This window comes from Camellia sinensis, chromosome 8 (assembly GCF_055761805.1).
Source record: "Camellia sinensis isolate YWXY chromosome 8, ASM5576180v1, whole genome shotgun sequence".
NCBI classification, from domain to species: domain Eukaryota; kingdom Viridiplantae; phylum Streptophyta; class Magnoliopsida; order Ericales; family Theaceae; genus Camellia; species Camellia sinensis.
In genome coordinates, this window is record NC_138968.1 from 50268815 (window position 1) to 50282867 (window position 14053).

At 36.1% G+C, this 14053-nt stretch overlaps 1 protein-coding gene, 2 long non-coding RNA genes and 1 pseudogene across 3 annotated transcripts; 1 reads left to right on the forward strand and 3 right to left on the reverse strand.

The window, feature by feature from the left end:
* Window positions 1-200: 200 nt before the first annotated feature.
* On the reverse strand, window positions 201-852 carry LOC145796530 (uncharacterized). Its single transcript, XR_014337005.1, has 3 exons — window positions 740-852; window positions 423-648; window positions 201-274 (listed from the first exon to the last, which is right to left on the reverse strand). It is a non-coding gene; the product is annotated as an uncharacterized LOC145796530 (long non-coding RNA).
* Window positions 853-952: 100 nt separating this feature from the next.
* LOC145796529 (uncharacterized) lies at window positions 953-1444 on the forward strand. Its single transcript, XR_014337004.1, has 2 exons — window positions 953-1092; window positions 1179-1444. It is a non-coding gene; the product is annotated as an uncharacterized LOC145796529 (long non-coding RNA).
* Window positions 1445-2431: 987 nt separating this feature from the next.
* LOC145796920 (uncharacterized) lies at window positions 2432-4901 on the reverse strand. The gene is made up of 3 exons (XM_082882610.1): window positions 4185-4901; window positions 3967-4098; window positions 2432-2632 (listed from the first exon to the last, which is right to left on the reverse strand). Exons 1-3 carry the CDS (start codon window positions 4869-4871, stop codon window positions 2558-2560), a joined length of 894 nt encoding a protein of 297 aa, XP_082738736.1. The 5' UTR covers window positions 4872-4901; the 3' UTR covers window positions 2432-2557.
* LOC145797748 (protein FAR1-RELATED SEQUENCE 5 pseudogene) lies at window positions 4882-6500 on the reverse strand (annotated as a pseudogene).
* Window positions 6501-14053: the final 7553 nt, after the last annotated feature.

The window sequence follows — 14053 nt, forward strand, 5'->3', positions numbered from 1 at the left end:
TCCATTTGGATCTTATGTTTAGATTGACCTAAGATTATACGACGGGATTAACAAAATCTTACCAATTTTGTAGCTTTTGCATGTGTCTCCTCTTACGTCTGTCCACCCGCTACAGAATTCTTAACATCCAGTTCTGTCCACCCGCTACAAGCAGAAAAAAAGAAAAAAGTAAATTTTTTTTTTCACAGACTGTTGTTTCCTTTTCTTTTCTTTTCTTTCATAAATCCAAGATCCAGTCTTCAGTTGCAGGATCATTACTCAGCATTGTTTTCCCCTACAAAAAAAATTACATAAAATTCTAAAGCTACTGTTGCAACCTATTAGTACTATTAGTCAAGTTCAACAAGCTCAAACCATTTGACAAAATCTTCTAAACAAGGCATGTTGAGCAATGGTAATCCAGTACAAAACAGAAAATGAACCTTGCAATATCAAGAGCAAATATCACTGCTGTTGTAGGTTTTAGGGCTCCTTTTCTCTTTAAGAAATCACAAAGATCACCCTGCAATTTACATAGCACTAGGATAAGAGAACAAGTCTATGAAAACGAGAAGGATCATGTCAGTTGAGTGAAAGGATCATGTCAGTTGAGTGAAAGGATCATGTCTTATCTTCTGAAGCAATTCAAGCTCATCTCTGAAAGCCCTCCTGCACAAAATCAGCAAAAAGCAGAATGAAAACCAAAAATTCAGAACATAATGTAAAACAAAATGAAAATGCCATCATATGGACAACTCACACTTTATCCTCATCAGCAGTCACTTCCTCCCCAAGTTTTTTCACAGCAACTTTTATTCCTTGCCATGATGCTATATTGTTGAGGTGCATTAATGCTATGGGATGGAATGGTCTGCAACAGTTTAAAGAAAATCTGTAGAATTATACTGTGATAACTTGACTTTCCTAACACACTTGTTAATAACTTGTTTTTTATGCAGAAAAAAAAAAATGGCTTCATCTTCTATTGATAATACGAACTTAAGATTAAAGCAAAGGTTTTGTAATTGTGGAAGAATAGCTTCCATGCGTATTGTACGAACCAATGCGAATGGAAATAAAGGACGTGTCTATTTTGTTTGCCCAAGAAAATATGTAAGTACCTGTTATATAAATGAATCTGTTACTTTTTACAAATTTCATTTGTCCTTCATTGATTAATTGATTCTTGTCCATTGTAGGATTCGAACGACCACTGCAATTACTTCAGGTGGTTCGCAGATGATGACGAGGACGACATTACCTCATCAATCCGTGGCAATGCTGACGACGACGACATTACTTCAAGGCTTGGTGAGCATGATAGAAGGCTTCAAAGGATTGAGAACATCTTGAAGGCAGTGACTTATGTCATTGTATTTTGTGTATTTTTTTACTTTTTCATGTAAATGACTCAGTTCTTAGGTTTTCGAACATCTTATGAATGTAATCTACTTTTGTACTTGTTTTGTAATTTTTTTTGGTGCTCCAAATTGAAGGTTTGCAAAAACAAGTGTGTAACAGGTTTATTTGAGATGAAATGTTGAATGAACAGTTTCTTAAATCTATTGAATTATGTTGGTTGCTTAACAATGTGTATTATATGTGATGGTTTGGAAATGTTGAATGTTATATAACAGGTTTCTGAAATGTTGAATAGTGTTGAATGTTGAACTGATGAAAATGTTGAATGTTGTATAACAGGTTTCTGAAATCTATTGAAAATGTTGAAATGTTGAAATATTGAATGTTGTATAACAGGTTGCTGTATTATATGAAATGTTGAATGTTGTATAACATGTTTCTAAAATCTGCAACAGTTTAAAAATCTGCAACAATGAAATGTTCAATGTCATATGAATTGTTCAATGTTGTATAATAGGTTTCCCAAAGCAGAATTTTAAATCTTTCGAATTATAAAACCTTATTCTAAGTCTTGCCTAGCATCATCCACACAGAATGAAATCTGCAAACAGAATTGAAGCAAAAAATCGGTCAAGTATTTAACCAAAAATTTGTATTGCCTTGCATCATCCAAACAGAATTTAAGGAAGAATTTAAGCATTACAAAAGCAGAATTTTAATCCATCAAAGCTGCAAACAGAGATACTACAACTCTAACTCTATTTCACCAAAAAAATCTGCAACAGTTTCATCAACATTTCAGCAAGATTTCATCAACTCTATTTCAGCAACATTTGAGCATTATTCAACCAAAAAATCTGCAACATTTGAACTCTATTTTAGCAATTTTTCAGCAACAAATTCAGCAACATTTTAACTCCATTACAGCAACATTTCAGCAACAAATTCAGCAACATGCTACCTCCATTACAGCAACATTTCAGCAACATTTTAACTCCATAACAGCAACATTTCAGCAATATTCAGGAACATTTAATTCAGGAACATTTAAACTCCATTACAGCAACATTTCAGCAATATTTCAACTCTATTTCAGCAACAAATTCAGGAACATTTAAACTCCATTACAGCAACATTTCAGCAACAGTTTCATGAAAGGTTTTCAATATTACATATCCAACAAAAAATTCACAAAAATTCCCAAAACAAAAGAATGCTAAGATGTTGACGTGTGATCCATATGCCCATGCCCATGCCCACGCCCACGCCCACGACCACGAGCATATAGTACCTACAAAAAAATAAAATAATATTACATCAAAGGAACCATAAAATAAATTGTAACTTTAAGGTGCCGTTTAGTAACACTTACGTTTTCAGTTTTCTGTTTATATTTACAAAAATTTAAAAAACTCAAATAATAACTTGTTTGGTAAAATTTTTGATTTATAAATCAGTGGTCTCAGTTTATAAATTTGGCAAAAAAATGAAAACACAAAAAATGTGTTTCCGTTTTGAGTTTTTGAGTTTTTTTTTTTTTACCACCCAACACTAGCCACCACCCGCCACCATTTCCACCACTGTCTTCCGCCACCACCACCCACCTGCCACCCACTCGCCACCACCACCACCACCACCCACCTGTCATCCACCCGCCACCACTGCCACCCACCACTACCATCCACCGCCCGCCACCACCACCCGCCACCTACTTGCCACCATCACTCACCACCCACCTGCCACCACCATCCACCACCTGCCACCACTAGCCACCTGCAACCCACCCGCCACCACCACCCACCACCCACCACCCACCACCCACCACCACCACCACCACCCACTCGCTACTACCTACCACCCACCACCGTCACCCACCCACCGTCACCACCGCCCGCCACCGTCACCCACCCACCGTCACCACCGCCCGCCACCTACCCGCCATCCGCCACCCACCTGCCACCACCACCCGCCACCACCACCACCACCACCCACTCGCTACCACCCACCACCCGTCACCCACCCACCCACCATTACCACCCGCCACCCACCCGTCACCACTACCCGTCACCCACCCGCCACCACCACCCACCACCCATCACCACTACCCACTTGCTACCACCCACCACCCGCCACCGTCACCCACCCACCCACCCACCAACACCACCCGCCACCGTCACCTACCTACCCACCCACCATCACCACCCGCCACCTACCCCCCCACCACCATCCACCCACCCACCACCCACCCGCCATCCGCCACCCATCTGCCACCACCACCTGCCACCGCGCCACCACCACCACCACCCACTCGCTACCACCCACCACCCGCCACAACCACCCACCCACCACCACCAGCTACCCACCACCCACCGTCACCACTTTCCAACACCGTCTTTCGCCGCCAATTGCCATTTCTCACTTTTTTTTATATTTTTAAATTTTTTTAAACATTTTGTCAATTACCAAACGCGTTTGTAGTTTATGTTTTTCTAAAAATAAATAAAAAATAAACAAAAACCAGTTTATAAAATTTTTGTAAATATAAACTAAAAACATAAACGTTACCAAACACACCCTAAATGAATGGAAGACAAAATAAAAGAGGAAAGGTGAAAAATAAATTACTTCACTACATGCGGGACTATTTGAGGCTTGCGAGTGATAACTACTTGCATTGTTAAGCAATGCTTGATAGGTTCCATGGACGGAATACATTGATGGCATGGAAAAATGCATATTGTGATGAGGAAAACTTGGCTGCAACAATAACAAACACATATCAATTTCAAATGATAATAGTCACCTACAAATCTGTACTAAAACTTCTTATTAAACTAACTTACATCATAGGCGGGATACATAAATTGAGACGAAGAAACTCTAACTTCAGGAACACTCGGCGAGAATGGAGGAAGTTGAGGAGCACTTGAAAATAAAGGAGCCGACTGATGAAATAAGGGAGGTGCTTCAGGAGCACTTGCCGAAAATAAGGGAGGAGTTTGAGGAGTAACAGACATGGAAGTTTGAGAAGCATTATATGAACTTGTTTTATTTTTCTTTGCCAACGCAAGCTCCAAACCACCTTTTATCCGCCTTCGTCCCTTGCTAGTGCACTCTCTTCTCTTGAGTCCTTTTGCTTGAACTACATTGTTATCCGCTACACCATCCAATTCAAAGCTTTCGGGGGGGCTTTCTTGAATAGTATCTGAACAAGGCATGTTGAATTTTGCGCTTAACATGGTTTCAATGTCTGCAATTAATTCATCCGCTTTCTCAACCGTCAAATTATATGTTTCCTCACTTTCAGAAGCTCTACACGCTACTGATCTGAATATTGCCATCAATGACCTATAACGTGAAGTTTGATGCAATCTTACATCAACTTGAATATCATGTCCACACCTATCTTTCACATTTTCAGATCTTGCTTTTTTAGTCCATCTCTTCAGAATATATTGTGAAGGAATCTCTTTGAATTTGAGTCTTTCTCTAAGGATCTTCAAACAATGACTACACAAAATGCCCTTCATTTCAAACTTTCTACAACTGCAAGTGACTAAATCATCACACTCCCTCACCTTCCTCACCTTTATACCATCACTATCAAGAACCGTATAAACGGTACTGTCACCATCATTTTCAATTTCTTCAATGTTTACTTCAAGGGACTTGACATACTCATCCTGAAATTTTTCAAAAATTTTATTTGTGTAAACATTTGCAGCTTGCTCCATAATCTTCACCTTAATATTCACCCTTGGCAACTTTTGGCATAGAGCATATTCGGCTTGTAACTCTTTGTACCTCTTCTCAGACAGAACTCGATCAAAATGCATGAAAAATTGCATTAAGTTATGATCAGACTGAATGAAATCCTTCAAGAAAGCATTAAAGGATTCACTAAGTTGGGTGCTACTCATGCCCGCACCCCATGCATTTCTAACATATGGCCAACCCCACTTTTCCTTCACCCCAAATGTTAACTTCAACCAATGATTATCTCTTACTTCATACTTGTCAAGCATTTCCTCCCATTTTAACGTAAACTCTTCATCATCCTCAATGTCGTACATAAACATGGATAAAACACTCTTGATCCCCTTATCCTTCACCGTCGCCTTATCCTTGAAGATAGAATTTGCATGCCTTAATGCATTTTGCATCAAATGCCAAGTGCAAAGGCGGTGGGTTGTGTTAGGCATGACAACAGGTATGGCCTTAGCCATTGCAGCATCCTGATCTGTAAAAATTATTTTTGGAGCCTTACTTGACATTGCCTCCAAGAATCTTCTAAAAAGCCATACAAAAGAATCGGCGGTCTCATCATACATCAAAGCTGCACCAAATATCACAGTTTCCCTATGATGGTTAAATCCAACAAAAGACGCAAATGGTCTATGTGCACTATTTAACTTGTAAGTAGTGTCGAAAGTCACAACATCACCAAATTGCCCATAATCCATGATCATCTGAGCATCGGCCCAAAATATGTTTGTAATCTGCTCCTCGTTATCTAATTGGACCGAGTAAAAAAAAGATGGATTCTCTAATGATTTGTCACGAAAATATTGCAAAATGCTACCTGCCTCCCCATATGCTAAACTGTTTTGCCTCTTCGTTCTCAAATAATTTTTTTGGTCTAGTTTTGTGAACCCAAGTGACTCCCTTCCACCAACTTCATTACCCATGAGCTCAAATGCAGCATTAAGACGGATTCCAGATTTTTCAGCTAAATCTATTTCGGTTGCCTGTGATGCAGATATCTTCCTTTGGGATGGTAACATATGCGTACATTCTGTTGGTACAAAGATATGATTATGTTGTTCAACAAAATCACTAACAAAAAATTTCTGTATGTTCCTATCCCACTTAATAACAAGTCGGGCTTGACAACTAGTCCTCACTTCCTGCCTAGGATTTTTTGTTAATGAATCTCGCTTGTCGACAACCCGAAATCCCTCCTTATTACAAACAAATTGCCTTGAAGTGATTTGCCTCTCTTTGCTCTTGTTTACATAACCCCTTCTAATACTGAAGCCCAACCTTCCTCCATAACTATTATAGAAATCATATACTTCTTGTTCTGTATCAAATGTCATGCGAACTCTAGGCTTCCAATCACACTGACCCCCGTCATTCTCATGATTGTTAGGTTCCATATCAATGTGGCAAGTCACTTAAAAAATAAAGAAGTGCTCAATATTAGCACAAAAACTGTACATTATGTTTGCAAAATAATACAAACTGAATAAGATAATCAACGAAAAACAAACTGAATAATACAAACTAAATTATGGTCTTTGTTATGTACCACAGTGTGGTTTTAAGATGTGCACTACAGCAGGTATTCAAAAGAAAAAAATATAAATGAGTCCTTTGAAGCATTCATGCACTATATGTTGCTTAATATACATGACCATCCAGCATTTGCACTCTTAGGTAATATGTTGTCAATTTTAATTTGTGACCTTGTGTTCTTATGACTGTACAATAATACAAAGCCCTGGGTTACTTGCTTTGCAGCATTGATCAGTCTAATTTTGTGTTTTGCATGATTGAGGAATTAATATCAAATCCCTAAGGATTGCTAAAATTTAATTCATGAATGCCGTTTTAGTAAGCCAAGTTTTAAAGGATATCAAGCAACAAGGGGGCTTTGATTGGATTGTGGAAATTTAATTAGTTGCATAAGAATACTATAAGAAGCTGGATTTGGAAGTTTTTAATCTCCACTGTTCACTGTTCTAAATCTATCTATATATATATATATATATATATCTAAACTATTGTTCTAAATAATCAACACAGATATTGCTTCGTCTGTCAACAAGTAAGAATCCAGCTTCAAGTATAGGATCAGGTCCTGTTTTGGTCCACCTAACCCAGAACTCAACATTGGCATATATCTTCATAGTTCAAACCCCCTACCACTTGAGGCTCCATTTCGATACATGGATTTGAAATGAATAGATTTAATGGATTTAATCCACGGATTGAACAATATTCAGCACAACACAGATATTGCAAAAAAAATTTATGTTCTCAACCATAGGCCTATCATCTGGGATTGATTTGGAGGAGACCAGAAAAAAAAAAAATTGAACTTAAAACATATATTTAAACATTCTAAATACCTATATTTTCTTCACTCGGTTGGAACAGGGGCGACGGCCACGGCGGCGGCAGGACAGTGGCAACGGCACGACGGCGGCGATAGCGGGGCGACTGCGACGGTGGAGCGACGGGATGCACGAAGTAGCAGGCTCTCTCAGTCTTCTTCCCTCTCTCCTTCTTTCACGGCTCTGCTTCTTCCCGCCATCTGTGTTCGCGTTCTTCAGCCTGGGGGAATTTTGAAATCGAAAATGCTGATTTTTTTTTATTTTTTTATTTTTTTTGGAAAATCCTCACCAAAACGACGTCGTTTTGGTGAGGCTGATGCACAGCCGTTCGATCATCCACTTCAGGAGATCACTCTAGAGACTAACTCTAGAGGATCCGGACGCCTGTTACGTTGATATGAACTTTTGCTTCTGACATGACCATAGTTAGAACAACGAGATTGAGAATTTCCTTTAATAGAAGGAAAAGCAACTGTAAGATCAGAAGAAGACTTCATGAGTTTAGCCTCCATATGAATTTCTTCGGAACAAAGAAGGGTTGAAACTTCTTCCATAGTGATAAAACCTGATCTAGCTCGAATGGAAGTAGCAAATGCATCATATTCGTCTGGTAATCCATTTAAAGTGATTAACACTAAATCCTCATCTTCAATCAATACTGAAGCAAGAGCTAATTGATCAACAATTTCTCTGATCTTAGTAAGAAATTCAGTCATTGAATCAGTTTTCTTAGAAACACTGTTAAGTTTATTCTTCAATTGATGAACATGAGATCAAGAGAAGGAAGTGTACCGCTTATGCAAAGCAAACCACACTTCAGAGCAATGAAGATATGGCAACACAATAATATAGATAAATGGAGAAAGAGTAGCAGTCATACAACTCAACAGGTGTGCATCAATGAGATTCCATTGTACTCGATCAGGATTAGGAACAGTCTTTCCCAAAGCATCAACGACTATTAATGGTGGACAAGCAATTGTATCATCAACATAACCAATGAGATCTGTAGCTCTCAGAATATTCTGCCATTGAGTTTTCCAAATGACAAAATTGATGCATCAAGTTTAACTGTAACAAATGAGGATAAATTGGAAAGAAGAAAGAAAGATTTGAAGGAATTGAAGGAATTGAAGGAATTGAAGGATTAAGAAGTGCAACAATGGTGGATGGAGAAGCCATGGATCTCTATGCTTGTAGGAGCTTACTGCTCTGATACCATAAAGAAATACATCACTATTTGAATTCATTCGTTAGATCCAGTTCAATGAATTACATAATGCTTATATACATCTAATACAGTTGCAACTAATTCAAAACTAACAGATACATGCACTCTCTCTAACAAACACTAACAGATTCTTTATCTAACTAACTATAGTCTTGAGGTGATTCGGTGAGTGCAGCTATAGCACTGATGATGAGGATGCATTGCTAGAGCTACAGCTGATGTTATGTATCTTATCAGTTTCTAGGCTCCAAAAACTGAAATTTATTTGTTAATCTTCTATAGCTACAAGTTTTCCTTCAAATCAATAGACTTCATTCAGCCACAAAACTTTGGAACAAAAGCCTCTCTTCTCTCCTTTTTATTCTTCTTCTTACTCTTTCCCTCCTCTTTCGCCTTAGCTCTGGCTGCCACACCCCTAGCACCATTGCCTCCAAATCCTAGATCTAGGTTATTGCGATCTAAGACCCTAGATCTAGGGTTCTTGCGATTTGAAACCCTAGATCTAGGGTTCTCGTCGATACCCTCCGCCTCCCTACCTTGTTAGAAAACTATCACGCTACCATCGTCGTCGCCACCGTTATTGAAGCCTCCAAAATTGAGAGGGTTAGTGTTTTGCCACTGTCACTCAAGAGAGAAAGGGGGATGAGGTGGGGAAAAGGACGCCAGTTGTGGGGGATCACCGTGGTAGGTGGTCGAACTTGTGAGGGCCCCTGAAGATTGGTCGCCTGTGTTTTCTGTCTTTATTCTTCTCTCTCAGCTTCTCTCTTCCATCTTTTTTTCTTCTTTTCTCTTAGCTTCTGTATTTTTTTGTTTGGTTGTTTGTTTGTTTTTTGGAATTTTTGTCCCAAAATAAAGTCGTTTTGGAACACGAAACACTGTAAGAAAGCACTACTGAGGATTCAGACTCCTTATTACATAGTTGCAACAATTCAATGGTTGTCAAATAGTCATGTGAATTTATGGTTATTTCAAAGAGTAATAATACACATCTCACCAATTTTGGAATTTCTACACTAATCCTCAATAACATGACAAGTACTCATTAGATGAATCTTATATTTTAGTAGAATTCTCAAATTATATGACTTATGACACACCACTAAGATTGATTTGAGAGTACAAAATTAGGGACGCAAAATATTTTTCTATTTGAGATTTTTTTAAAAAGAATTATAACCATTGATTTGATTTTATTACAAGAATGATGTGGTGGAAAATCTCAATCCAAATCATTGCATTGCCTTGTAGACTGTCTTGTAGCGAAATTATTCTTAACTTATGCGAAAACAAAACCTTCGTTAAATAATGATTGGAGGATTATACAATTTTCATCTATTTAGCCTAGGATATGCCCTTTATATTTTGTGTGTATTATGATCGTTATAGTTATATATATATATATATATATATTCTCTTACCCAAAAAAAAAAAAAAAAGCCATGGCTAATTTAGTGACTTGCAAAACATCTGAAACAACTGTATTTATGCATTATTAGGGTTGTCCACGTGGCCGAGGTGTCACATGGATGGAACGAGATGCCGAAATATGATACTGTTATATTGAAATCCAAGATATTCGGAAGGAAAACAAGAATTCTAAATGATATCAAGCTACCTATTTGGATAGAGATGAGACTCTTGAAAAAATTCATCAGAATTTGAATAGTGAGTTGTGATAGATCTTATCCTTATAAAAGATCGAGTGATACTTCTAGAGGACGAGGGCATTGCTGGCTATAAAAGCAAGGCACTCCTGTGGGTCTAAGGTAAGTTTTTTCTTGTGAATTGTTTGTTTGTGTTGATATATTTGAGAGATACATTAACTAACTTGATTGTCAGAGTGTCTCCAGATAGACGAGCCACTGTGGTGTTTGTTGTCTTCTTGTGTGCAGGTGGTGAGTTCTTTAATTCTTCCGTATACTCTACGGCTAAGTTCCTTAGATCTCGATTAGGAGATTTAATTTAGTTGTGAGGTCAAAAATTAATACCCACACATGAGTATAATATACTTTGTAAAATTTTCATATCAAAATTCTCTCAAATTAATTTTATAAAATTCTTCAACCGGATGGTAGTCGGATTAACTACTAGGTAGAATTCTGCACCTTAAATCTCCATTTTTGTATTGTCAATAAATAGTTCCCCATCTCAAATAATTTGTATGTTGTTCCTATATAGGTCTAGTATATTGGGTTAACTGTCGAGAGTGTAAGGATGAGAAATTTATTTTATAAAATTCACATATTGATTGGTGTTCTGTTAACTATTAGAGTAGAATTTTTTATGTTTTAGATTTTTGATGTTGTGTTGAACTTTAGATGTCATGCCCATGACATGAAATCAATTTTGTTGGGCCTAGTTTAATGAGTGGTTGGATCATGTTGAACCCATGGGTTAGTATTTAATTCAAAATCCATGTGCTAAAATCATTTAAGTGGAATTTTAGATTTCGTTTGGAAATAGGTTATTTTAATAATTTTTTAGTTTTTTATAAAAAATATGTAGAAAAGTAGAGAGAGTGATATGACAAGTTATAGTAATTTTGTGACTAAGATGTTTAGTCTCCAAGCGAGACTTTATAGTCAGACAAACATATCAAGATGAAGAGAACCAATGCCCCATTTAGAGCAAACACGACGGACCACTACTCATTTTCCTCATTTTCCCCTTTTCCCTTTGTTTATCGGGCAAATTGCTAATAGGTGGAACATTTACAAAACAATTGCATTATAGATAATAATATTTTTTTTGTGTAACTCTAAGACACACGAAAAACTTGCACCAAACATTGTATCATGAAAATGAAATTATTTCTTCATTTACTTCACTGAAACACAATTTTCCTTATTTATTCATATGCCTGAGAATACTAGAAAGGATAAATGAGTTTCTACTTGATAAAATAACACTCAAGTTAAATTAAATTCCACATAATTAACCTTTTGAGAATAAGGACGTGACACATAACCAATGAAGATGCATGTTACCAAGATTTAGCAGACCGATAATAAACACCTCTTGTGTATCAGACACCAGGGAGGCCAAAGCCTCACAATTGGAAAGGATCTAATACAAAACATTTCAAAGACTTATAGGTAACAATTAGGCCTAGTTTGGGAAGACTAAATAATTCATACTCATCAGACATTTCACCTAAGGGATTAAAGTAATAAGAGTATGATTTAACACTCTCAACAACTTCTTTGAAAACATAGAGCTTCGACTCATTTGGAAACTTGATCGACGGACTTGTTCGCTGACAAAGGAGTCAATAGTTTATTCATGTTCATAGAAACGAAAGGCTCAATACAATCAATAATATCCTCTGGATTGGAAGATATAATAGAGCTATAAATTTAGGTGAAATAATTCAAAATAAGTGCCTTCATTTATATGTGAGTCCCTTCACGAGAGATATAAAGCAGAGAGGGTTGTCAAATCATATATATATATATATATATATATATATGTGTACACATATATATGTGCATATATTATTAGAAGAAGTGTTTTTTATATATTTAAGTAACACATTATAAGAGTTTTTTTTTTTTTTTTAAATAGTCATGTCACATATAGAATTCTATACAAATCCAAACTTAATTTAAATTTTACTAACTTTATATATTTTATACAGATTTTATTTGACAAATATTTCTTTTCCATATATTTTTCATGATAAATTGAGATAATTCACAAATCTAATACTAATGTTGCATTTCACGTTTGTTTTTCTTAATTTTTTCAAAGGTATTAGAAATTTTTTTAATGCTAAATTGCCTTCTTCTTCTTTTTTTAATTTTCTCATGCATTATTCTATACCCAATACCAATTCTATAGTATGGATTTGTCGTTTAAATTTTATAATGATTCTATATATAAAAATATACTTCATTTCTTATATTATTTTATATGATCACAACTCGCAAGAGGAAAAATCTTCACAACAATGATACCCTCGAGGAATCTCTAAAGTTTGAATTTATTGTTTGAGTTACTGTTTAATTGTTGAACAGTAAGTTCTTTTATGTTTTGACATCATATTACAGATAACTAATCACTTTACACACTGAGATGTATCTATCGTTTGAATGTTTTCGTTTTTTCTTTTTCTTTTTTTGGTTTAGATGTTTTTATGTGATTTTTCTTGATTTGTTGTTCAATTTCTTTTATATAGTTGACATTTTAATTTAATTAAGAGTATTTATTTGACAATTTCATAATTTAATATATATATATATATATATATCATATAAAATCATTATATGTTAATCCAACTACAACATATTTACCTTTAATTGTTTTAATAAATTTTATATAATTTCTATTTTTACATATTTTTGTTTTCCAAATCAATATAAAAGAAAATTAAATAGTTAGAATTACTTTTAATTTTATGTTACTAATAATTCTTCTAATTTAACTCATATTTTTAATATCAAAATGAGTATTTATTTTACTATTTTATAATTTAATATATATCATACAAAATTATTATATGACAATTACACTTTTATAATACGATAGAACTATAATTATCAAAATATACAAATAATTTTACTAAAATTAATATATATTAATATTCAAATAATAATTTTATTGAACAATAGAGCCAATAATACCATGTTAAATTTGATAGAGTTGAGCAAAGTTGAAATATAGCACAACGTTAGCTAATGATTGGTGTGTGAGTGATTTTCTGACCACACTGCCCGTTTAGTTACCAGCTAGAGAGCACTGGCAGAATAGATGGTTTCAGCTACCCTGTAACAGAAAGAAAAGTCTCGGCGGTGGCTCTTCCACCCGGGGGCACTCCGACGATCAAGTCAGTATATCTCTCAAAGATAATCAAGTGCTAAACTTACTGCTCAAAGCATAAAATTGCGTACCTTAGACCCACGAGGGTGCCTCTCTTTATAGTTACCTTAATCCTAGTCCCACTAGAAGCCTGACTTCTATGGACTCCAACTCAGTACTTACTTTAGATTTCACAAGTGATAAAGATAAACTCCCTAAGAGATTTATCCTCATCTTGACTAAGTCTCCTCTTCATTCTAGGACTTCTTGTCTCTTATCCCTTTTATCTCGGATTCCGATATCTTCGAAGATAACCTCGGCCCTGACGAGATAACCTTGGCATCACAACCAAGACACGTGGCACCTCGGCTGACACGTCGGCGTCACCTTGCCACGTGTGGGTATTTCAGAAAATACATCCCCACAACTGCCCCCTAGGTTCTATTACCTCGGCATTCCGAGGTGATGGAACCTATATCTATATTTTCTTCCAGTAAATCGGCTTAAAATTTGACAGCCGAGATCATTCATTTCTGGCCGACATGCTTTCCCTAAAGGGTCAAGA